General features: G+C 37.8%; 1 protein-coding gene across 6 annotated transcripts in view; it reads right to left on the reverse strand.

Annotated features, from left to right (window-relative positions):
* The window catches only part of EVI5 (ecotropic viral integration site 5), an 83,182-nt gene that overhangs the window by 45,735 nt on the left and 13,674 nt on the right, over nt 1-23,773 (reverse strand). For 3 of the 6 annotated variants that reach the window (XM_080407071.1, XM_080407074.1, XM_080407072.1), the window contains exons 3-14: nt 20,451-20,640; nt 17,170-17,394; nt 16,056-16,130; nt 15,187-15,312; nt 14,174-14,317; nt 13,067-13,156; nt 12,861-12,958; nt 11,382-11,442; nt 9,392-9,445; nt 6,951-6,983; nt 6,233-6,379; nt 314-448 (exon numbers count right to left, since the gene is read on the reverse strand). In XM_080407071.1, coding sequence (XP_080263197.1) covers nt 314-448; nt 6,233-6,379; nt 6,951-6,983; nt 9,392-9,445; nt 11,382-11,442; nt 12,861-12,958; nt 13,067-13,156; nt 14,174-14,317; nt 15,187-15,312; nt 16,056-16,130; nt 17,170-17,394; nt 20,451-20,640 — 1,378 coding nt within the window. Of the gene's footprint in view, nt 1-313; nt 449-6,232; nt 6,380-6,950; nt 6,984-9,391; nt 9,446-11,381; nt 11,443-12,860; nt 12,959-13,066; nt 13,157-14,173; nt 14,318-15,186; nt 15,313-16,055; nt 16,131-17,169; nt 17,395-18,115; nt 18,141-19,308; nt 20,422-20,450; nt 20,641-23,773 lie in introns of those variants that run through there. The other 3 variants (XM_080407076.1, XM_080407075.1, XM_080407073.1) reach the window with 3 other exon arrangements.

A 23,773-nucleotide genomic window follows, 5' to 3' on the forward strand; every position in this document is an offset into this window, starting at 1 on the left:
ACCCTAAGCATCCTGCTCTTGTTGGAGGATGCAACTTTGAAACAATCTATGTTTACTGTAAAGGCTCCACCAGAATCAAAGTTTTCCACTGCAGTGGGCTTCAGGAATATGAGAAAAGCAACCTGTTCTTCACAAACCTTTCCCAGTGTGAAGAGACCTTAGTTTTTTCCTCATTAACTTCAAGTTTGGAAAGCATCTTGCAATTGTGAAAACACAGAAGAGAAGATTCTAAAGCAGAGTTATGCAAAGAATTACAGGGATCTGTATTCTGTTTCTAGTGCTATTTTATACAGAGGGTCCTGGTTTGATTTACCTTTTCCATCTCTAGAACTTTATCTTGCATCTCCTTCAGGGCACAATGGGATTCTGCTTCACTCAGCCTGGCTTGGACCAGCTCTTTTTCCAGTTGTAGCACAAAGTCTTCACTGTACCGTGAACTGCATTTATGCTACAAAGTTTGCAGAAATATATTTAGTATGAAGCACAGATGGTTTGAAAGGGGTTTTATATGCCAGATTTGGAGTGAAAAGTACATTCAAATGTGTAACATTAGGAATACTAGCTTAAGACCAACAGAAGCGCTTACCTTATACAAGTCTATTAACGTGTCCATCCAAACTGCTAATAAGAACCCTAACACTATGCCCCTCAAACAGCTGCACCTCCACACAGCCAAATGTTTAAGACCAAACTGAGACCCCATCAGTATGATGAGCAACAACTCACAGTTTTTCCTCATTGTTACCCAAACTGAAAAATTCTCAAAGGATCTGTGATTATTGTGTAATAGGCAGAAAAAGATGCTTAGGAAAGACTAGCTAAATTACAAGGTTAATACAAGTATCTCTCTTGATCCCTACTCACTTAAATGCAGATGCAAAACAAGGCTTCCATAATCCTGGATTTAAAAGAAAGCCATGTATGCTTCAATGGATGATCCCTTTGGTTTCCACTCCAGCCTTTGGCTCTCATTTGCTCACACTATACATATTCCTTCTGAGATCCTCTTCCAGGGCAAGCCCTGTAGATTTATGAGAAAAATCCAGACACAAGCAGCAGTACAGCCCCTTGACAGACAGCACAGGCCCGAGCTACAAAGAAATTTGGTTCTTTCCATAAAGGACTTCAAGACTACCGCCAGTCAACTTTGCACACCCAAACACATTCCCTCAGTAATAAAACAGCAGTTCAGAACTTAAGGAAACACAAAGTCATAGTAAAAACAACGTTTGAAAATTACTTTAAAAACGACTTCTTCAGCAAAAAATCTTTTATGTATTTGCCTTAAGCTCTAGAGTTTGTGACAAAAACCTCAATGTGAATGCAGATTTCCAGACACCAACCAAAGGTTTTATCTACAGTAACACTGTTTTGCTTGGCTGTGTTGAAAAGATTTCTGTAATACAAAGCACTAAAAACGTAATTCTACGGCCATTTACTTTCGAAAGAAACAAGCCTTTGCTTGGCTTCACACAACTGGATTTGTTTTCCTGCAGCTTTTCTTAAAATCTCAGAAATAGTAAAATCTCAGACTGACACAACCATTCCTAATGTTATTTTGGCCAATGACAGATTATTACATGTAATTACAGAATGCTTTTCCAGGACTCTATACTGAAGGGCAACTAACAGATTGTCCAGCAGCTGCCTAGTTAACTTTGTTTATGCATTTAAGCACTAACTGTAGCGCTTAAAATACATTATTTTTTTTTATTTTCTACATTTTGGTTGCAAATTGAAAAGTAGTATAAATAAAGTGTATTGTAAAATAAAGTGAAGCCTTCCATAAGGTTCCAACACTCAGTTAAAAGCATATATTCTATCAATTATCATCAGTCATTTTAGCATGAGTTCCTGAAAAGAAACTATGCATTATGGAGTTGCTGTAACAATAACCAAACACATGACTAAATATTACCTTGCAAAATGCACATACTTCCATCTGAATGTTTAGACAATTAAAATTGTCTTCCCGTAATACACTTGAAGAGCCTATTTAAAAAGCAATTTTACCTTGAACTCTCATTTCTCAGATTCAGTTTTCAAGCATTCAGACTGGTGAACTGAGTAATTGTTGAAAATTAGAGTATCACTGGGAAAGACTGAGATTTGTGCTCCAGAGGTGTATTTCACTGGCAAAAATCGTTAGATTATTCATTTTTGTACATCCAGCAGAAACTAGCTTTTTCATTTAGAAACAATAGGAGAAAAAAACAGAGAAAAAATCCCTTCAGCACGTAATTATTAGGAACTAGTTAGAACAGGCTGATTATCCTCACCCTTAACTCCTCAAATACATCACTTTTAGCATGCCTCAAAAGAAAACCTTCTGTATTCTGTTGAAGTCAGGCACAACTTCCTCTATGCAGTTCTTCATTTACTAGCAGCATGAGGAAGAAACCACCTTCCTCTTAATCTTTTGGTTATCCACCACACCTAGAAGTCTTTGGTGAGATTAGATGTGCCAAAGCCAGATGAGTACCGTTCTCTTCAAAACCATTCCGGCCAATATTTAGGTAGCTGAAGCACTGAACTCCACCAGCACTTCAGAATATTGTTAACTTTACAATTATTTTTTTCCTAGTTATCACTATAAAAAATTGTACAGGTTATGTACTGTTTTTAAAAACCTTTAACTGACAGAATTGCTCTCTACTAAGATGTAAAAGTTAGCATCCGAAGTAAAATTAAGTGTGAAGTCTCCATCTCAAACCTTATTATTTTCTGCTTCCTTTCCCCCTTCCAAATGACCTTAAATATATTCAGAAATACGTGGAATACATTTGATCACACTTAATATGTGATTTATCATATGATCACTAGTACTATTTTCAGGTCATCTGGGAGAACTACTATAGCAGAACTTCCCTTTCTTTCACTACGGAACAATGGTAAGAAGAACCTCTCTAAGAAGACTCAACACCTTGCAATAAAAGGCTTTCTGGTTCAACTACAAACTCCCTATAATTTTTCCTGTGCTGAAGTATTTAAAGTTGCATGTAATTTGGGCTTCTGGTGTTGGACTTCAGTCAGAAGAATACTCCTCTACCCATCTTTGCATTCAGCCTTACAAAGAAGTGCTGCAATGGAGAATTTCTTCATAAACACAGACACACATCCTGTAAGCACTTCCAATACTTACCTTTAAGCCATCCAGTTTGTGCTATCAAACCTCATAGAACAGATAGAATAAACCCTAGATAATATTTAAACACAAATGCATAACCTTTTTACAAAGTATGTTCGTCATCTTAGAAATACTATGGTTTAGATAATACTTTTGCTACCAACAACAACAAAAAAAGAACCTACAACCCTACTCTTATTTCTCCTGCCTCTTAATTTACAAGTAAAAGTGAACTGCATTTTGGTTTTGGCATTTTTTTTATAAGTTCATTGTACAATCATTTTTGCTATTCATAAACAAAACTGAAATAATTGGAGAAAAAAATTAAAGCAAATATTCTTAAGACAATACTGAAGAGGGATACTGCCGAGAGAAAAGCTACTGGCACTAGGAAGCAGCAAAAAGATTTCCAGCATACTCAAAAGTGAAATGCCAAAATTCAAAAGAAATTAATGAATTTCCACAAGGCGGTGCCCTAGGTGCACACAGCTGTTTACATTTGTTGCTCCTATTGCCATGCTTAGCAAAGTCAAAAGCCTGTTCAGTTATAAACCTTACTAATGCAGCAGAATCTAGGGAACCAACAACTGAAACCATCTCAACACTTTCACCACATTGTCCAAGTTAATTCACACAGCCGTCAAAACCACAGTATGATTCCTTACACTGCAAAATTAGTCAGCTACCAGGCACAAATCCCTCTATAGCCACATGGATTTACAGCCTCAGTTCCACTCATGTTCACATTTAAGTGGAGGAAGACAAGGCTGCAAGCATGCAGGGTAGGAAGTGTAGCTCTTAACTGCCCATTCTCGCATTTTACACGCTCTCCACTCCCGCAGTACCTGTCCAGCTGTCTGCCCCCACAGCTTCAATCCAGCCAATTCTGCAATCCACAGTTATCTGACAGTTTTGCTCATGACCAGTTCCCATGCCTAGCCAGCCTGCCAGGCTTCCCCAACATTGTACTTCATAAAGTCCCCAGCATAATTAAAAGCACTAAAAAGTCATATTACCCATCAACTTATAGATAAATATAGCATTTTAATCTGTTTTAATAACTTTTAATTGAGTACAGGTAAGTAACAGGGATGCCTCCAAAAACACATTGCAAAAGTGTATGCACTATTGTAATCAGACAGTAAACAACTGGGTACCCAGGTCTATAAACATTTCTTATTTTATTTTACCTGAAAGATTACAGCATATCTAAAATTTTGGAAAGCACCACTAGAACATCCTGATCTTCTTAATCATAATTTCTGCATTTTTTCCCCCTGTAAATGTCATGGTTTAACCCCAGCCAGCAACTAAGTACCATATAGCTGCTTGCTCACTCCTTCCCACACTCCAGAGGGGCAGGGAGGAGATTCAGGAAAAAGATAAAACTTGAGGGCTGAGATAAGAACAGTTTAATAATTAAAATAAAATACAGTAATAATAACAATGATAATAATTGCAATGAGAGGAGAGAGAGACACGGAGAGAGGAATAAAATCCAAAAAAGGGACAAAACCCCAAGTAATGCACAATACAATTGCTCACCATCCACTGACTGACACCTGGCCAGTCCCTGGCCACCTCCCCCAGCTGTATATACTGAGCACAACCTATGGTATGGAATGTCCCTTTGGCTAGTTCGGGTCAGCTGTCCTGGCTGTGTCCCTTCCCAGCTTCTTGTCCCTCCAGCTCTCTCGCTGGCAAGGCCTGAGAAACTGAGAAGTCCTTGACTTAGTGTAAACATTACCTAGCAACAACTTCAAACATCAGCTGGTTATCAACACTATTCTCATGCTAAATCCAAAATACAGCACCACAAGCTACTAGGAAGAAAAATCAACTCTATTCCAGCATGAAAAATTAACTCTATTCCAGCTGGAAGCAGGGCACTACAGAAATTGTGAAAATTAAATAAAAAACAGCATTACACATTACAGAGTAACAGCTCATTAATAACTCCTTGCAACTATTCTAAATGAGGTATCTTCTTTACACAGAAATGCATTAAACAGACATCATAAATATTTCTAAAATGTTCTATTTAAGTTATGATTTCTTTTCAGTCTAACAGTAAATCTCATCTCCACTTTCCAAGACAAGATACAAGTATTTCCTATTTCCAGAGTTTTGGTGGAAGATGTGTAAAACAAACTGCTATATTGCCTGTAAGGGACCTCATAAGCAGCTGCAGCATGTTACACTTCTAAAAAGTTTTATTTCATACACCAGAAATGCCCAGGGCTTCAGACAAGTCCTTGGACACCACTTAATATGAGCACATTCACATCAACACTGCTAGCGCACAGTTCATTCAGCAAGCGAAGACTGCTGAAACCGCCTCCCTCACTCTCTCCAGAGAAGATACTGAGGACTTAGTAAGTGGCTTAGAGAAAGTAACTTCAGTCTCACAGTAATGGTCTGAACTCTTGCACATTGTTCTACCTAAGCCACACAGTACCTACAAACACAGTACTACCTACAGCTGCTAAGAGTTATTTATCTTCTCTATATGCACATAAACTCATGCTATTTAATCAAGTCCTGTAATTCCAAACTCAGGGACAATAACTTTTTATTTTTCAAGCAGCAAGTTTAAGCGTGCTAGGGGGGAGAAAAAAAAAAAAAAAAAAAAAAAAGGTATGCAGAAGAAACATTAACATGGAAGAGACCAACTTAAATGAGAAGCTAGGTAAAGGCATTACGAATCAACTCTCAAATCCAAGTACTCAGAGTGACACAATTTGCAATGGCTAGAATCTTGGCATTAGGAGCTACCAAAGGTTTTGCATGCGTTTTTTTGTTAGTATTTCTTTGGTGGCAGTGGGGTTTTGGGGTGGGTATTTTTGTTGTGGAGTTTTTGGCTTGGTGTGATTTGTTGTGGGTTGGGTTTTTTCTTAAACAAATAACATGTATCTATGCAGGGTTATTAATCTCATCTATCAGTATGAACAGACCAAAACATCACTTAGTTCAATCTGTAACTCTCAGAATGCAAATCACAATGAACAAGCATTTACAAGGACAGCACGGAGACCATGTCATGATGAGGAAAAATAAACACAAGTGAGTGAAAAAGATGAGATGATGTGCTGCCAGGCTCCTTACCCATTGCTGCTGCTGTTGGAGCTCCCTGATGGTATTCTCAGCTTGCTCCAGTTTAGTAATGGCCTCATCACTCTGCTGTTTGATGGTGGCCAGCTCCCGTTTTATGAGGTAGTTTTCCTCAGCCTCCTGGGCCCTTGTCACTTGTCCCTTAGGACATAATTTATTTTTTTTAAGCAATTGAGGACAAATCCAAGAAAGATTGCCTTTGTGATGCTTAGCTGCTTATTTCATAAGATTGGTTTTTCAAACAGCACAGAGTACAATTGGTAGAAATTTTAGGACAAGGTAGTACTAAACAGCTGTTCTAGTACTTTATCACAAAATTCAGCATTTGTTTAGCAAGCACAATTGCGTACTTGCATACAATAAATTTCCTTTCATGCAACATTACTCAGTTGTACATGCACAGATTTAAGTTTGCAATGTTCAATTTCAGTGTTAATACAGTGTCATAGAATCCATTTGTCATAGGAATTTACCAAAATATTACATTAGGTTAGGAAAATTATTGTAACGTGCAGGTATAGGGTTTATATATATTTTTAGTAAACAAAACTAAACAAGTTTCTAGCGAGAGATTAGCTCTATATTTATTCCAAATCAGCAAAGCAGGGATTGAGTACAGCATGCAAATACGCATGCATTAAAGCAGTTTGGGGTTTTTTGAGAGTAGGAAGAGAGGAAGAGAGTCATACAGTAAAAGACTAAAAGACTATACCTGTATCAATCTATCTGCCAAGGAAGCACTTTCCTACAAAGGAAAAATTCAGATAGGAATAAGGAAAAGAAAAACCCAAAAAAACAAAGGGATGATAATAGTGACAAAAAGACAAGAACTGAGAGAAAGAAAATGCCCAAATTCTACCCATTTTCTACACAAATTCTTTTTGCAAACTTAACAACTTTTCACATAGAATTAAGGCAACTCAGCCTGAAAGTCCCAGGAAGCAGCCTTTCCTGCAACAGATTTAACACGGTCCATCTTTGATACAAGAAGGTCTCAAAGCCAGGTTTTTGTAACACTTAAGTCACCTGCAGGAGATAGGTGTTTTTATCTGAATGGCTTGGCTCCCTAATCAACACAAGTTACTGGAAGGAACATGACCTAATACAATCTAGTAGGCATATGCAAGACAGAGTATGATCCATCCACAACATGAAAGGCAGGCATAATTTGAGTACAAAGGAAACTCCACTAAGCACTCAGGCATTCATGCAGACTAAAGCTTCCAAAAAGATGAAGCAAGAGAGTTAAATGGTGCAAACTGACAGACACAAATAGAAAATTTCAACTATGACAACTATTATTTTGTTTTACTGAACTCTCGCAGCAACTCAACTGAGCAGTTCATAGATTCTCTTTTCCTGCCAAGGTTTTGCAAGAAAGAAAACTTCATTTGTGCACACTGACAAGCACTACACTTCCCCTGCCCTATCCCCCAGTCCCCACCCCAGTCACACAATTAATTTCTACTCTATCACTCAATCTTTGCAGATTCTAAAACAGAGAACACATCGATTCACAGACCATCTTTGTCCTTGGAACTTTTATTAAAACTGAAGCCCAGACTGGTTGATAAGAGCTATTACTTAAAAGTTAAAGTGTTACAGTACAGCAGTTAAGTTCATTAAGGTACGCTAAAAGTAATGACAAGTAAATCATATAGGTTAGGATGAGGAAAAAAAATGAAGCTTCCAACAGAAGACTGAACACGTTTGTTCATACTTCGTTATCTGTATTTCATATGTTGTGATGATAAGGATCTTCAGAAATTCTTATTAACAGATAATATCGTCCCATTTTGAAATGTTCTAATTCCAGTCCGAACAGGATACTCAAAATTAATTCTGAAATTTTAAGTACAGAGTTTGCAAAAGCACTAGTGTCTGGCAGTTCATCATGGACTTTCTAATTAAAAAAAAAATATCTGATTTCAAACCTCTGCGAGTTTGGTATAAAACAGACATATTTACTATTATAAGTTTGCCAACAGCACTGAAGTGATTCACTACAGCTTCAAACTTCTTCAAAAAAGTCTGCTCTTTTCAGTTACTTTCATCTGCACTTCGACATTAGAAACAACGGTGTTTATAAAATTGTATTTTTGGTCACAACTGTCACAATATGTCCTCCTTGTGTGCATTTTTCCAAACTAAATTCAGAAATCAATTATAATCTGACAGAGATTAACTGTTTTTTCAAGAAGCTGCAACGGATTTAACGTCTGAAGTGTGACATCTTTCAGTTATGTCACTAAATTCACTCCACCATCTTCTTCCCTGTGAAACATGAACTGTTTGCAACTCGCAACCGCGTTCAAATTAATCTGTTGAAGGATAGCTGCTGTTCATGGTTAAGACAGACAAGAATGTTCTCGCTCCGGAGCAGACAAGCTCAGCTGCAATGTCACAAGCATGATCCCAGAATATAGGGGAGGCCACTGGAGAACACCACCTGCCTGTTGGCAATGTATTGACAACAGTTATCATGCGTAGTTTTAAAGTTATATCCAGTTACAAAGAAGCCTAAAAAAACCCTATTCCAGACTAAATCTGTGAGAAATAAGTCTTAAAAAGATATTCTCTGCCTCCGTGTACCCAAAATTGCTACAAAAATTCAAAACTACGTAAAAAAATTAATGGCAGCAGGCTTTCTGTACTGAACGAGAATGCTGCAACAACCTGCCCTCTACTGCTGCATTCACTAGTGATTAAGTAACCTGCTTTCAGCTCCATCACTCTCCAGTCATTGGTAGGTCATTTCGCTCCTACATAAAAACACCCAGCAACTTCCAATTTTCAAAACTGAGGACTGTCTCACAATAACCTGTTTTCCACCCAAGCAGTCCACTATTTTACGTAGTCTTCTGGACTTTGAACAGATCCTTCTAATACAGAAAGAAAACAGTACAACAGTTGGGTATGTCAAAATGTTTAGTTTCATATTTACTACAAGCCAGACATAAAAATCTTAAAACATTTGTGAGCACTGACCCTAATTGCTTTGTTACTGCCATGCTCTTTGGCTAAGAACTGTTAGTAAACACCAGAGTAGCAGAAAAACCAGTAAGCTATAATTCTGAGATTTCCATTTCATATAATAAAATTGCCACCAGCTATAAATTAGCACAGATTAAATCTAATCACCAACATACTTACTTTTTCTAATGTTTCAATGCGCTGTTTTAGGAGTCTATTTTCAGTTCGTAACCTCTGGAAGGCAAACAGTTCAGAGTTGTATTTCTCAAGTCTGAATTGGAAGTCTGATAAAAACCAAGCAAGCTAACAACATTTTTACCTCATCACATCTACAAAAATCAATACAAACTCAGAAGTAATTAACAACCTTTTAAACATCCTTTTATATGATGTACTAATTCAAAAGATGAGTTTAAACAGCTTGATACAACAAAGATGGTAAGTTTTGTGTTACACAAAAGCATCTGTGTTGCATTAGCAGATAGCAGTATGTCTGCAGGTGAGCCCCGGGGCTTAACCGCACATTAGACTTGAGAGCCCCCTGTACACGAACACAGCTGGACAGTCTTCATGGTTAAGGGACATGAAAGCACACTCCCTGCACTAGGACAAGCTAATGACATAGCTGCAAGGTATACTTCCTTTTCCTCCCAATAATTTATGTTAAATTATAGCATAACGTTTATTCAATCTGTTAACATTATACTGAGAATTATTTACCTCAAATGCCCCAGAAGTGAGAAAGAATTGTACTGAATTGCGTATTTTACCAGTGCATTTCCTGTAAATTTCAGCATCAGATAGAAGAGATCTGTATCCCTAAGCAGAGAGCCATGGATATCAGCTCATTAATGCTTTATTCTGCTGGAGTAAGAGGCAGACTCAATGTGCTTGTTTTTCCATCTCCCAAAAATAGCAGAGCTTCTTAGCTGGAGAGAGCAAGTCAGAAATGGTTTCTATGAGGTCCCAAAGCAGGGCCTACAAACAGTTTGGGTTGCTGGGTTTTGTTGGTTGGTTGTTGTTTTTTTTTGGTGGGGTGAGGCAGAAGGTAGGAGGTGGGGGATGTATTTTAATATGTTTTTGTTGAGGTGGAATTTTTTTGTGGAGTGGGAGTGCGTGTGGGGGGAAGCAGAGAAGGATTTGAAATGTTAAAATACCAGAATCTGGAGTTACAATTGTCTTTCGAATGATTTTATTCTGTCTTGTTCTGCAGTGAGCTGTCTTTTAAGTCCTGCAAATCTGATTTCAGATGCCACTACAACAGGTCCTAATGCTGCTACTAACTGCCTCGCTGCCTGTAACAAACTGCCTGAAAAAGGTTGGAACACCTTTGCGCTCCCAGGTGCATGTCACTGAATTTTCCTGAAGAACCAATGCCTTAAACTGATATTGAAAGGCAAAAGGAAGAAGGAAGGCTGTACCTCGCTCCCCCTACTGAGCTTTATACACAACACTTGCCCATCACTTCTCTCACTGCCTTTTCTCACGGAACTAGCTGAAAACATGACACAAGGAGGGAAATCCAGATGAAAAACCACGCTGTGAAAAAAAAGTGAAAAAGGAAAAAAGAGCAACAAAAGTCTATTTATGTCACAAAAGCAAAAAGATGCAGTGATTAAGTACATACAGGAAGTAGTTCAGTTAGTAAAAGGGAAACAAACTGCACTCTCTGGGTAGAGGGTTTTCCACATTATGTATCAATTGCAAAAGCTCCCAAAAGTGACTGCAGACAGAAGGCACTCCATCTTGGGCTCAATGCATAAGAACAATCAGTACCTCAAAATCAATGATAAACCCCTCAAGTACATTCTCATAAACTCTGTCTTAACATGTGTCTTACAAACCTCCTGCGTGGGACATCTACATCTAAACCAGCATATGTGGAGCCTCTGATAAATGAGGCCATCTATGATCAAGCTTTAGTCAGCAGAAAATAATAAAAACTAAGTACAGCAGCTGCCCATCAAAGACTTTTCTTTAACCCTCCACCAGAAGTCTCAATAATTTCACTGTAAGTGTCCTTTATGAACAGACATCCCAAATACAAATGCTGAAAGAAAAGAATTCGGGGACCTGAGTTACACGTCTTGCTACATATACAGATCAAATAAGTAACCTCACATCTAGGAATTCAACTGATCCGTAAATAAATTTGTTCAGGCTCTCTTACTTTAATTTCAACTTGTTCTTCCATTTCTTTTGTCTTTATTGTAGTGTATTCCTTTTCTAACCTAAAAATTAGAAACAGTAAATTATCATTAGAAAAATTATGGATAACTTGCTTGTTGGTGTAATACCTAACAAACAACAGCAGGACAGAGATACTGTTGAAGCGGCCACTTGAAATGCACTCTAAGCATTGAGACTGGACATTAACACAAAGACTTCTGCAGGTATGAGCGGACCTTGAACCAGCACTCTGAAGCAAGGTGCTTGCTTGTATACATTTACAGTGGCAATGATTTGGAGCTACTCTGTAATCACCGCTCAATGTACTTTTACAACAATCAATTTAATAGATACAGCCAAAAGAAAACAGAGCTTGGAAAGCCTGGAAGACAGAAAGATGCAAAGAGATTTGAGACAAACATCTTAAGCATATAAAACCATTTTGGCCCCTCTCCAGCAAACCACAAAATTGTCCCAATTGAAAAGGGTGGCAACAAGAACAAAAAAAGTTGAGATAAACAATGTCTTTATAGAAGGCATCCAAGGAAGTTTAGCCTCGAAATGGTAGGATTTTAAACTACATCCACTTATATTAGCTTTCAGAGAAAATTTTTTTCCTGAAAGCTTTGTTACTACTGTTTTAAAGACGACTGCTCACTCTACAGCACTGATCATAGGCTGCTGACAGAAGAACTGGAAAATTCAACTTGAAAGACCCTAGCACAATCTACAGTGCAAGGACAGGGAATATAAAATACATTACAACCAACTGCAGAATCACCAAACTTAACCCTGGAAAAAGCACAGTATGTGCTGCTTGGCTTATCAAAACATAATTTACCAAATGCAGAAAAGACAAGACACACAACTAACCGTAAAAAACCCGAACATATCATGCTCAGTATTTCAAACTCCACATGAAAGTTATTTTACAATTACCAACGTTATTACAAAGTTTCATCAATTTCTATTTTAAACAACACTGATCTTGACCATACATGCACTCTCCAGCACTGTGAATAATTCTCCAGTTCCTGAGAACTAAAGTCTTAAGAATTTAGGCCAAATCATGAAGTTTAACCTTTCCCCACTTCACCCTCAAAAAACCAAACACCCACACCTACCCCACCCCCCAAAAAAACCCAATAAACAAAAAAAAAACCACACCAGACCCCCACTTCTTTTTCTATTCAGATCTTGTTTACAGTCGTGCTGTAATTCCCCGTAAGTTGCAGCTTTCTTCAAAAGCTTTTCAGGTTATTTTAAAAAATGAAATATGGCTTTATTATGTTCTAGAAAAATAGCAAATACTGCTTTAGAAAAATTTTCTGGCAGACAGAACTTCAGTTTAGAGTATAAAACACCAAAAAATTTGATGATGGAAAATTCAAAATGAAATACCAAGTAACTAGTTTTAAAGATAGACAAACAGTAGCTCTTAGCAACAGCATAATCTATTTTCTCAAAATGTTATACCTACTTTTTCATCTTTTTTGCATTGTATTTGACTTGGTAAGATGCTTGGATTAATTTGTCTGGACCACTGTCAAACTGATGTGGAATGACCTTTTGAAAGTGCTAAAAGCAATCAGAGCACAAGATTACATGTAATTAATAGCTGCAAGGAAATACACACACCATTACATGCTTCAGACATCTCTCACAATTATTATAACCTTAATTTACCTGTAACATTCCTTCCATGTCAAGTTGTAGTAATTCTGCTTGGTTCATCTGAAGTACTGCTAAACCTACTCGAAATACTATCTCTAAACCCTGAAATCAGAAGTTAAGAAGTATCCAACAATTATTCATGGCATTGTCAACAGTACAGAACGATTCTACTATTTACTAATGGTGGACATGTCACCCAGTTTCCCAAACAAGCAAAAGGGCTACTGAAAAAACTCTGAATTTCTTATTTTGTCCCAGGGAGAAGTAGTCTGGCTATTTGTCCTGATGTCAGACCCCCTCTCAGAGAGGCTAGTGCTAAGGTAAAACATCGAGTAACAGGTCTTCTGTCAGCTTTATCAAACATTTTAAATACATCTAGTACAATCCCCCAGGTCCTTCTCAAAAAAGCCTCCCCTCGCACCCCCCCCCCAAAAAAAAAAAAAAAAAAAGCCACAGTATAACTCAGTTAAGCTATTTAAACTGATACAAGGGAACATCTCACTGATATATGCTGTCTTGGACATTCTTGAGCACAAGCTGAAAGGATCCACCTTTGTCTTACTATTTTCTAGAAGATGATTGCATAGAAAGAGCATAAATGACCTAGACGCTGTGGTTTGTTACCAGTTACAACCATGCAAAACTAATTTAGGTGTCTTTGTGACAGTGACACAATAATTGCATAAATTTCTTTGGCTACTGTTTGTCATCTGGACAACAAAAGATGCCAAGACTCCCTCCTCTTGGCCTGCTAATCCCCATGGAGCTTTAACTTTGGCCTGAAAGCAGCATTACTTTCCACCCCAAACTTACCATAATACTGAGAAACTGATGTCCCTGTTCTATGCAACACTCTTGCTGCACCCAGAACTGACAGGTTTGCTACCTCTTCAAAAGCCTTGGAGTGCAAATACGCATGCAGCATCTACATTCAAAGATACAGCTGCTCTTCCTTGACAAACTACATACACATCTTCCCCTACAAAATAACCCGATGAGCATAACGACTAAAAAGCAAGACTATGAGATTTGCCTTCATAATGAGGTTTATACCACTACCTAAATAACTACTTTTAACAGCTGCTCTTGAAATAGAACACATGAGTATTGAGTAGTTACCTCAGACATAAAGATATCAAATATTCTTGTTGCAATTGGTAGGGGAAAAGTTGTAAGGAATATAGTTAAAAACCATGATGACGCATACATAGAAGTGTGGAAACTCTGAGACTGAAAGTGCACATAAAGCTCTGGAAGATGCTCCTGAAAGAAAAAACGATGAAAAAAAATACACGTTAAACTTCTGCTGGTAGTTTCACTGTATCCATGCTTTTGTCAAGTTTTGACTAAAAGAAGAAAATAATTGATATCTAGTACAGACATCAGCTTCATAACACAAGACTAGGAACAATATTACTCATCAAGAACCATGCTACACAAGTCCCAGCACAGACAGCCCTACAGCACTTCCACCCTGCAAAGCAGAGATTATGGGAACACTTCCCGATCCTAACAGGAAGTCCCAAGCTTGTAAATCCCCAAGACACATGTAGAGTGGGCTACCAAAAGAGCTGAAAAGACCCAGGGTACAGCCAGAGACCTGTGTCTCATTTGCTACATAACATCCCACCCTGACCATCACATTCGGAACTGGATCACAACACACAAACCTGTTTGTCTCCACCAGCCCAACCAGGAAGAAAAAAGAAAAAAGTGTTCTGCGTCCCAAATCTGAACGCCATTTTTAGTTCCACATATGAGGGTATCTCCCAGTTTCCATCTTTTAAGATATTTATATATATTTATATATATTTTTATATATATATATGATTTATAATTGACTATGAAGACATTGACTTTCAGAATCTTCAATCCAAACAGAATTAGACATTCATGTCCTTAAACTGTAGCAATACAAATCCTCATGCTTCAGTGTTTAAAAGCCAGTCGCTGCCTGCCAAAGGTTAAAGAAAGTAGGGCCACACAGCCACATGCATTTACTTTTCAAGATCTGAAACTAGCTACCGTCAAGAGAACAGCCTATTAGCCAACAGACATGCCTGCTCTTGAACTGTAATTCCCAAGTTCCTTTGTTAATAGTTACTGAAGAGAAAGTTTGATTTTGTATGTACCTGTATCATGCATTCAAACTGGTACATACAAAGGCCCAGCTCAGCCATGCTTGGTTTAAAGAGTTCTCGTAGTCTGTAATCTTGCATTAATTTAACAAACACACAGAATGCCTCTTCTTCTGGCATCTATATTAAAAATAGAAAAGCACAATAAAAACTCTAGACAAGTGTAAGGATATATCAGAGTAAGTGCTTGGGAGGGTTTGGTGTTTTTTTGTGTGTGCACGCACAATGGGATTTTCTTGTGTTTGTGGCGTTTTTTTGGGGGGTGGGGGGTGGTTTGAGGGCAGGGGGGATTGGTTGGTTTTGTGTTTGGTTTTGAGTTTGTGTTTGGTTTTGAGTTTGTGTTTGGTTTTGAGTTTTTTTAAGAAATTTATAATCAATTACTGTAATGAAATTTTGTATATTTGAATTCCATCAAGTGATTTCTAAACTGAAATGGAGGTCTGCAAGTTCCTTATACCCTACTTTGTCATAAAACAAAAGGCAGTAATACAAAGGCAGCTTTAAGATTATCAAATCAACGGTGAAGTTCCATTTGAACTCTGAGGCGATTCAGTGTAATAGAACTGAAATGAAGTTTGTTAATGGTTGAAACAACACTAACCAAAACAGCTTGCAAGTCTGCAAACCTACCTTAGCTCTGAGAAATAAACGTATTCTCCCACTCAAAGACAGTGTCTTCTTGGCAAACCGAACCACAGAGAATAAATCTTATTTGATTTGCAGAGTAAACAGCTGCCCTTGACAATTCCATTGTAGCAAAATGACGAAGGAAAACTATTATAAAAATGCCCAATAAGCCACCATGATATATTAGGCATTCTAGCAGGGATTGTAAAGGTTCGCATTTTTAATATCATGTTTACCTGCATAAGCAGCAATCCAACGATAAAAGCACTTCCTTGACAGTATCCAACCTCACGATCCACCAAAGAGTAAGCCTGGGAAATAAAGTTTCAAGACGCTCAACAATAAAACATCATTACCAATAAAAAGTAATCATTGTTCATGCTAATTTAGCATGTTATGTTACAAATAACTTACTCTTCCTCTCTCAAATCCAGTGAGGACAGACATTCTATTGAGAAGTTTTACTCAGCTATGCTAGCTGCTACCTGCTGCTACAAAGGCTATGAACTCTGCTCTCTGACAGCCTACAAAGCTGAAACTAAGGCAGGCAATACCTGAAAAAAAACATGCAGTTTTCAGCTACAGGAATTTGCCAAAAAATAACAGAGACAGCTGGCATACAAACTGTGCAACGTTAGGTTACTACTTTTATAGGAGACAGATCAGACAAATGAACAACTGTTCTTTTCGAAAAGAATTGTGCACTGCAGGTTTTTTTTACAAGCAGAGAAAATGAAGTGATCCCCATGCATGTTGCAGCTTCATTTTAGAGTTTTGGAAGTAACGATGATTTGGAAACCTGCCAACTTTTCTTTTGAAACTATGTCGTACAGAAAAGCTTGTCTTTCAAAATGTAAACTCCAGTACAATTAAGACAAAATAATGCAAACTTCATTTTACGGTGGCATTCTCATTTTGTGCCTGGGCACTGTAACGACTGCACATTAGCTTGTACCTGCCATCTGCTGCTACCACTTGCAGGATCTGAGACACTTAAAAAGTGCAGACCAGTTCTGATGTACAGTGTTCTTGTCTTGGGCAACGTTGTTCACTTCACAGCACACTTTATTCCATTATACTATCAGCAGTTAGCCTGTGACTTCATTTTAATGAAAACTTATGAAGCTTTTTAAATTTCTTATGAAGTAAACTGTAGGAATACCGCATCTGAAAGCTATCTTTGAAATCGGAATGCCATTTGTTAAACCATCCGGTGTCAACTAGAGTAAATTTAAGAAACTTAAAACACATGAAACTGATGCAAGTTCACTATATACAAGGCAAATTATTTTCCACACTTCTGTGTATGTTCTTGCTAATGTATTTTCAAGGGCTGAAATACTGACTTACCTTCATTACATTGAACAAGACCTCCTGTCCGAGACTATCCTTTTCCTTAAAAAAATCATGTTCAGGGTATGTTCTAGCTATGTCCCTTCTTATTAATTTCTCGCAAGGAGATGTCATTTTCAAAAGCTCTGAATACTGATCCTTAATTGGCATGCTTTGAGCACTGCATAGAAGTTGCCACACAATTGCTCTGAAATGATGAGGTATCCCTTTGCGAACAAGCTCCTAAAGCGCACACACAAACACACAAAAATGACACAAATTCATTTATACTTCCTGCCAATATAAACATAAGTCTAAAGAACAAAACAGCAACAAATTAAGTTCCTCACAATATCATGTCACAAACCAATCATACAGTTTATAATGTGTAACCTCAATTTTAGTGTGACAGATTGTTAACTAAAGTAACGAGACTGAGTAACTTTTAGTGGCTAAATCAGCTAATGAAAGTAGTCCCCCATTCATAGTAAGCTACTTAAAAACCGAATAGTCAAGCAATTTTAAACAAGAACTCTCATTAGCCAGAATTCAATACAGTTACTTTTGTATTTCACAAGAGATGACTGAAGGTAACACCCTTTATTGTATTTGCAGTGATTGAGATAAATCACCAACTGAAAATTATTTCCTAGACAGGTAAATGATAAAAAGTAGAACTAATTGTAGCACAGCTGACTGCAACAAAAAACCCTGCATGTTACTACCATCAAAAGTCATTTGACAAACTTGACAAGTTGTGTCCAATCTCTCTGGTGGGCCAATATTTCCAAGTTCTCTTTTAAGAAAGTATTTAAATGTAGTTTCCCACACTGGACCCTGAAAACATTAAGTTTACATCTACTGAATTAACCAAGTTTACTTTATCACCCCTGAAAAAAAAAAATCTGCTAAATATTATACAATTCAAACCTTCCCCATATCAACAGACCTAAGAACCCAATACCTGTCTTTTCAGAAATCACAAGCAGAAAGTAGTCTTATTGCTTGATCTGAAAACTGAGAAAAAAAAAGGATGATTCAGGAAGTTTACACACTTAGCGGTACTTTCTGCAACTAGGATCAGGCTCACTCAGAAGATTGTCTCTTCAAGACAAGACAGTTCCTTTAACAATTTTTTGTACCTCAAGAACTGTTACGAAGTCCTCTGCCTCCTAAAGGATAGTTTCTTTCACTGTAGTTTATTCTGAAAACAGAGTAATCTCCTATTCTACAAAGGTTCTGCTTTTTCTTGTTTGTTCCTAATATTTCTCCTACTTCTTCAAACATTAAGATTGATTAATGCAACAGTGACAACTTTTAAAGAGACTCTTGCTTTCAAGTTTTTTGCTAAGCTTGAACTCTACTGCAGTTTTGCATCACTGACCTCAATTTTCTCATATCCCTAAGATCTCCAGCCTTCTTCAGAGCCATCCTCATAATGCCACTCCAACTATCTGTCCCATATATGACAACTACAACAGCCTGTGTTATTTCCTAAAAAAATTCCAAATCAAAGACAACAGCCCTAACACATCAGCTGTCCACATCTGTCTCTAGCTAACATCTGTTAACAACGGACTACCAAATTGTGTATCAGCCATCTAAAGCCTTGAGGGCTACTATAACAAAGCACTAGCAAGTGGTTTCTTGCTTTAAGTTACCACACACCTGCTTGACAGAATAACAGGGTTAATTCCTCCAACATTCCCAAAGGAAGAGCAGGAAAAGGCACCTACTAAGTGGCACTAAAACGATGCTATTCTACACACGATGATGCAGACTGAAAAGCAGGACCCAGGTCACCCTTCAGAATCCCTCTATGAATAGGAAGCGAGTTCTGAAGTGGATCAGGAGACATAAAGGATGGAACACGTCACCTATGCAGGAAGGTTTATACACCTATATCTTAAACTGAAAAAACTTACCTGGTATCTAATAACTTAAGACCAGCTTTTGCAGCCAAGACAAAAAGACACCTACGCTGCTAGAGTTGTAACTACTGGCAGAGTCAGGAAATGGGTATGGATGTTCTGGTATTCCATCATAAATGCAGAATGACACAGTTTAGGCTGACTTTCAACAAACAAAACAAAAAAATAATTGAGATTTATTTAAACAGCAGAGGAAAACTCACTAGCAATATAATTAGATACTTACTGAAAGTTAGTCAAATACTCCCCAAATTATACTTGGCCATCTGTAAAAACATGTGATACTTGTGACACTTTAAAATGTTCAAATGCAGGCAGTTCAAATGAATTCTATCCAACCAGATCTCCTTATTATCATCTAACTTCCTTCTCTTGCCAGGTTCATGTGGCCTTCTTTTCATGGCCTTTTGGGAACACCTTTCCAGAAACTGTTTTCCCTATGTAAGCAAGAAGTCTTGAATTAATTTTCTTCCCTTGCTTCCTCTCTCAAGTCATGTTCTCCCTTCACAACTGCTTCACATAAAAGATACTTTACTTCAGCCCATTGTTCTGCCTTCCCACAACCTATTCATAGACACACATTTCAAACCGCTCAAAAGACCTTGAAATTTGTATTCTGCACATAAAACTACAGACTAGAGCCAATAAAGAACCAAAGCAGAACAGACTTGCCTACAAACAAAAAATCCCACGCTGCTGTACTTGCCGCTTCAGAAATGTGGATATGTTCAAATGCCCTACATGCTTTTTAGTTTGAATTTAAAGTGTAATTGTACAGAGGTGGCATTCATGCCCACAACTAACCCAGACTGGCCACACTCTGGTCAAAGTTTGTCCAGTTCACTACATGTTCTTCTGCTTAAGGTCATCCCTGGGGTCAACACACTTGGCACGCACAAAAACCCTAAACTCACCAGAGCCTCAGAGTAGAATTATCAGCTCTTCCAATAAGAACAATTTAAAAAGACGGCTGCTCAGTGGGAAAATAATCACAGCATCTAGCTATCAGATGCCCTTAAGTGGGTCTGCAGTAATTCCATTTTGGAAACATGAAGCAAATCTTCGGTAAAGAGATTCAAGAAAATATCTTATTAGAGGTAGACTGAAAGCTCTAGTATTCAAGATATACAGTAAATGAGTTTAATTTTCAGTAAGAGACATCTGCTGGGCAAAACTGTTACCAAAGTCTGGTAACAGTTACATTGGAAGCACTAAGGCTTAGAGACAGAACTAGATTCATTGAACTGGAAGCTTCTATTACATGTTTACTCAAAAAAAAAAAAAAAAAAAAGACCAACAGTAAGATAAAATAGTATTGCTTATATCACATTACAAATCCATCCTAAAAATATACTGTCCAACTGCTACCTTAACTTGCTTTTCTTTCTTTTTCCGCACATCTTCCCATTCATTCACAATCCTCCCCCACAGGATCCATGAGTCTTCTTCAAGATGGCTGAGATTGCTAGAGGCTGATGAACTAGATACAAGAGAAGATCCACTATTTCTTCTCGACCCATTTACTGATCGCAAGGATTTGCTATCTGTTTCCAAAAGTCTGCAAAGAAAGCACACAAGAACCAAATTCAAGCTCTTCTCGCCACAGTACCACACTACTGTTCATTTAGTAGTCAGTGCTTCCAACCTCTTTACAAAGAACGCACCCAAAGGTTCAGCAGAACAGTTTTCCCAACATCCATTTCTATTAAGCTTGAAAACAAGAACTGATCAATATTACTGCTTCTTCTTGAGCTCAAGTAATTCTGCAGACAGAACAACAGCTCGCATTGCAGCATTTTAAAAAATGGACAAATATGTCGTATCATGCATCAACCACACTGGGAGAAGTGAGGTTTTAATGCAAGCATTTTGTGGTCTCATGAACTAGATCTTAATACATAAAGACAACAAGTTAAAGAAAGTACAGAAGCATTGCAAGTCCAGCTCTCTTACGCACTCATCAACTGGAGATTAACAGCACAAGTTCCATTTTGAGGCAAAAGTACCAGCAAGAGGGCTTTGATTTCACTAGTAAGAAAACACCCACAGCTGTCATGCATCGGACTGACAACCGAGACCATACGGAAGTTAAATACCCTCAGTGATGGTGTCAAACGTCAGTAGTGCATGAGAGCCAGTAATTTTAGTGAAAAGACAAAAAGTTAGCTTCCTAAAAGTCTACCTGATTACACCTTTGGTTTTTTGAGAGTATAAATACAGAGAGAATAATTCAAGCCTGGAGCAATTTTATAACAAGCGTTCACAAATCAACACACTGTTTTAGAAATGCATGGGGAAAATCTCAGACCTAAAGAAAGAGGAGCAGGCAACAAAAGTGGTTAGTATAGCTAATGAATGTGTAATTAAAGCATGGAGTTCAGACAGAAGAACTGGGGTTATCAGGCAGCAAGGTATACATAAAGATGTGCCAAGTGCTGGATAAGTTGCCTGAACAGACTCCCCTGTTAGCTGTTAGATGGCCATCAATTTTGCAAGCAGCTGGGGATTCTGGGCAAAGAGGCATGCTTTGTTTATCCTCAACTAATATTGAGCCCCCAACAAGGGGAATTTCTTTAGGCTACATGTTAGGTAAGAGTAAGATTTCAGACTAACTTGAGAAGGTGTTTTGCCATATGGTTTCATTTGTGCTTTTAACTTCCAACCACCCCAATGTCTGTAAATCCAAGTGATGTGGTTGCATAATTTCTTAATGCAGCTGCACAGAAGGTACACCACCACCACCACCACCCAGCATTTCAGCAGGGTCAGATTAGGTTATATATATTTAACAAATTATAACCTGACTTATATTGTAATATTTATACTAGCCCTCCCGGTTCCCAGCTTTCACCTACTGGTATTTATGGAAGTTATGGAAAAAAGAAATTTAATTCACGAGGACCACAAGTACAGTCTCTGCAGTAACATTTTGTTTGGAAAAGGGTTAAACAGTACTGCCGGGGGGTGGGGGGACACAGGACACAAGTTTTTTTCAAGACTAATTTTAATTTAGTCCATACTAATAGAATGCAGAAAACCTTGTTTTGAGGGAGGAAAACACATTTTTTTTTTTATGTTTAGAAATCTGGCCTATACTGATCTATAATGAAAATTTACAGTATGGAACTCCTCTCAATCTAAGACAGTGGCTAAAGATCAAACTCAAAGTAATCACAAAGGAAAAACAACCACAGAATAAACATTACAATTATAAAAACAAGGTTCTAACTAGTCACTTTCAGGTTTCACAGCTTTCTATAGAAGTTATACTAAGTTTCTGTAATTTGACCTTACCTGGATAAATTCATTGTCCTTAGATTTGAAAAAGGGAAGTTCTTTTTACAGTAAGTATCAAGTTCTGTGGTATTTAGTCACTGTTTTCTTTCACCTAAAACTTTATAAATGATTTACCAATGCCAAACAGATCTACAAGGACTCTGGACCGAGCTACCTCATTATTCTGAGGGGATGTTCAGTATAATTGGATTACAGAATGCTACAAGACACCTCTTGAAATTATTTGAGTTTTTTCCATTTCTAGCTGTTTAATTCATGCTCTCCTTATTGACATAAAAGCCAACAATAAAGGAAACCTTTAAAAACATCCATCACCAGCAATTCTTCCAGCAAGCAGACACAAGAATAGTTCCCTGTGTTCAGAGAACAATTCCTTGTCAACAAAGTCCCACTGTGCTAAAATGCAGATTCAAACTGTTCTGAAACAGCAGCGCACCCAGCATAAGAGTATCAACTTGCTGTATTAAAGTGCAGTATCTCATGAGAAAAGGTACACTTGATAGGACAGCCTCTAATTAGAATTTACACACAAGACTAATGCAGGATTGAGCAAGGCTGCCTAAAATTAAGTAAAACCAGACAAGATTTGCTAGCTTATTTACTAAATGAAGAAAGCTGACTTTAAAAAGAACGCCTGCAAGCCCAAGCTCACGTTCTTCTTTCAACAAGTAAGCTAGTCTAACTGCAGGGCTTCATGAGGTGACTGTAGATGTAAAGACATTACACTCCAACACAGATAAGCAGTCCAAAGAACAGATATTACTGCTTGTCACACAAGTTAGTCACTCAGTTGTGAACTGAGCAGAACGCCTCAGACTAAATGCAGATCAGCTTTCTTAAAAGCACTTTAACTAGGTTTTAAAAAAAATTAATTTGCATAATTAAAATTATGTAAAGTTCATCTTTGAAGGAGAGACAATCTCATAAACCAGAAGAGGAGGATGGGGTGGGTCTAGAAGCTGCCTTCCATTCTCAGTCAAGAACTGGACACGTACAACAAATTCCCTGTAAGTTGTATTGCTGTTAGAACACAAGAGAGGACACGCCAGGTGACACAATGGCATTAGCCCCTCCTCCTCCCAGCTACTTTTTCCTCTACTGAACGTTACTACCCTCATGACTACATCCACGGAGTTAAAAAAGAAAAAAGAAAAGAAAGGAGTACCTCAACTGCCTCAGCGCAAAGTCCAGCACAACTAGCAGAAGCTGGAACAGAATCTAGTATGAGCTAAACTATCAAACTTCACAACAGCACAAGGGATAATCTTCACAGGTAGCAAAGCCCTACAGTTATCCACTACATTTACCACCTATGTGGAGCTTAAGTTCTCCTTCACAGCCAGACTCTCATCAACTACTGAAACGTACTTGTCAAATATAATCAAGTTTTTCAA

Source organism: Falco punctatus (assembly GCF_963210335.1).
Source record: "Falco punctatus genome assembly, chromosome: 11".
In the NCBI taxonomy this organism is placed as follows: Eukaryota; Metazoa; Chordata; class Aves; order Falconiformes; family Falconidae; genus Falco; species Falco punctatus.